The sequence below is a fragment of the Solanum lycopersicum genome, chromosome 5, assembly GCF_036512215.1.
Source record: "Solanum lycopersicum chromosome 5, SLM_r2.1".
NCBI classification, from domain to species: domain Eukaryota; kingdom Viridiplantae; phylum Streptophyta; class Magnoliopsida; order Solanales; family Solanaceae; genus Solanum; species Solanum lycopersicum.
Genome location: NC_090804.1, coordinates 30112744 through 30114507, shown reverse-complemented (window position 1 = coordinate 30114507; position 1764 = coordinate 30112744). Strand labels below are relative to the sequence as shown.

The 1764-nt window shown below is 40.5% G+C and overlaps 1 protein-coding gene across 1 annotated transcript; it reads right to left on the bottom strand.

Annotated features, from left to right (window-relative positions):
• Nucleotides 1-257: 257 nt before the first annotated feature.
• Nucleotides 258-1192, bottom strand: LOC138348756 (uncharacterized). The gene is made up of 2 exons (XM_069298330.1): nucleotides 675-1192; nucleotides 258-570 (listed from the first exon to the last, which is right to left on the bottom strand). Exons 1-2 carry the CDS (start codon nucleotides 1190-1192, stop codon nucleotides 258-260), a joined length of 831 nt encoding a protein of 276 aa, XP_069154431.1.
• Between the last annotated feature and the right edge of the window lie 572 nt (nucleotides 1193-1764).

The following is a 1764-nucleotide window of genomic DNA, read 5'->3' as shown; positions in this document are numbered from 1 at the left end:
ATAAACGCCGCCAGAGCATTAGTGAGACCAAAAGACATTACTAAGAACTCATAATGACCATATCTAGTTCAGAATGCTATCTTCGGTATATCCTCACCTCTCACCCTATGTTGGTGATACCCCAATCTCAAGTCAATTTTTGAAACGTAGCTTGTCCTTTGGAATTGGTCAAACAAGTCGTCAATCCGAGGGAGAGGATGCTTATTCTTCATGGTGACCTTATAAAGTTGGAAGTAGTCAATACACATTCTTAAGTATCAATCCTTCTTCTTTAAAAATAACACCGGAGCACCCCACGGAGAAATACTAGGCCTTATAAAACCCTTATCTAGTAAATCCTTGAGTTGGGCCTTCAACTCCTTCAATTCGACCGGATCCATCCGATAAGGTGGAATTGAAATAGGATTTATATCCGGTAGAAAATCAATACCAAAGTCAATATCCAATTCGGGAGGAATACTAGGAAGGTCATTAGGAAAGACCTCCGAAAACTCACTCACTACGGCTACCGACTCAATGGGAGGAATTTCAGAACTAAATATTGAACTCTTACTATGTGGTATAGACAACCTTCAGAGATCATATTACATGCTTTTAGACAAGAGATGATACGACCTCTAGGAATAGAATTTCCCCACTTCCACTCTACAACGGGTTCATTTGGAAAGTTAAACCTCACCACTCTTGTCCTACAATGAATGCAAGCAGAACATGCGTGCAACCAATCCATGCCCAATATAATATCAAAATCATACATATCAATATCTACTAGATCAACATTAGAAACTCTTTTGGACAACATTATTGGACAATTTTTGTACACTCTTTTTGCCATAACCAACTCACCCACCGGAGTAGACACTATGAAAGGTTCATACAAAATGTCGAGCAAAATATCAAATTTAGCTACAAGAAGTGTAACAAATGATAAAGTGGCACCAGGATCAAGTAAGGCATAAGCATCAATAGAGAAGACTTTTAACATACCGGTCACCACATCAGGAGAAGTCTCTTGTTCACCCTTAGAGCGGAGAGCATAGAAGCGGTTCTTCTTTGGAGCATCACTAGAACCACTTGCTTGAGCTTTACCACTACCTTTGTCTTGGCCCCTCACATTTGGGCAATCCCTAACCTTATGCCCACTTTTACCACAACCAAAGCAATTATCCGTCCCCCTTAAGACAATCACCATAGTGCTTCTTGCCACACTTTCCACAAGTTGACTTATTGGTTGGTAAGTTAGTGCCTTTCCCCTTATTGAAGAGTTAGACACCCTATCACCACTAGTCTTTGGGAACTTAGTAGGAAATTAACTTGAAACCCGCTTCTTAAATCTAGGCTTCTCTTGTATCTCAAGCCTATTCTTTTAAGAGATCCCATCAAAAGATCTTTCCCTCTTAGCATCTCTACTTTTCCTCCAAGCCCTTGCCTCTTCCACATGTTTGGCATGCACAATAAGACGAGATAGAACATATAGTCACGCAACATAGGCGAAATGACACTCCTTTTGTAAGTCATCTGACATTCCCGTCACAAAGCCTCTCATTTAATCTCTAGGATCGGAAACCAAAGAGGGAGCATATTTTGACAATTTAGTGAATTTCAAAGAGTACTCATGATCACTCATACCTCCTGAGGAACGTTCATTAACTCCACCACTTTTGGCTCCTTCATTTCCCTAGGAAAGAACCGATCAATAAATGCCTTCTTGAAGATCTCCCAAGTGAAAGGACCACCTCTCAAGTGCCTATTATCCCTCCATTG

Excerpts from the sequence above, each read along its gene's own strand:
- LOC138348756 (XM_069298330.1), bottom strand. The coding sequence starts at position 1,192 with ATGGTGATTGTCTTAAGGGGGACGGATAATTGCTTTGGTTGTGGTAAA. Across the intron at positions 571-674 it reads TGTAGGACAAGAGTGGTGAG|GTTGTCTATACCACATAGTA; the intron begins GTTTAACTTTCC and ends TGATCTCTGAAG.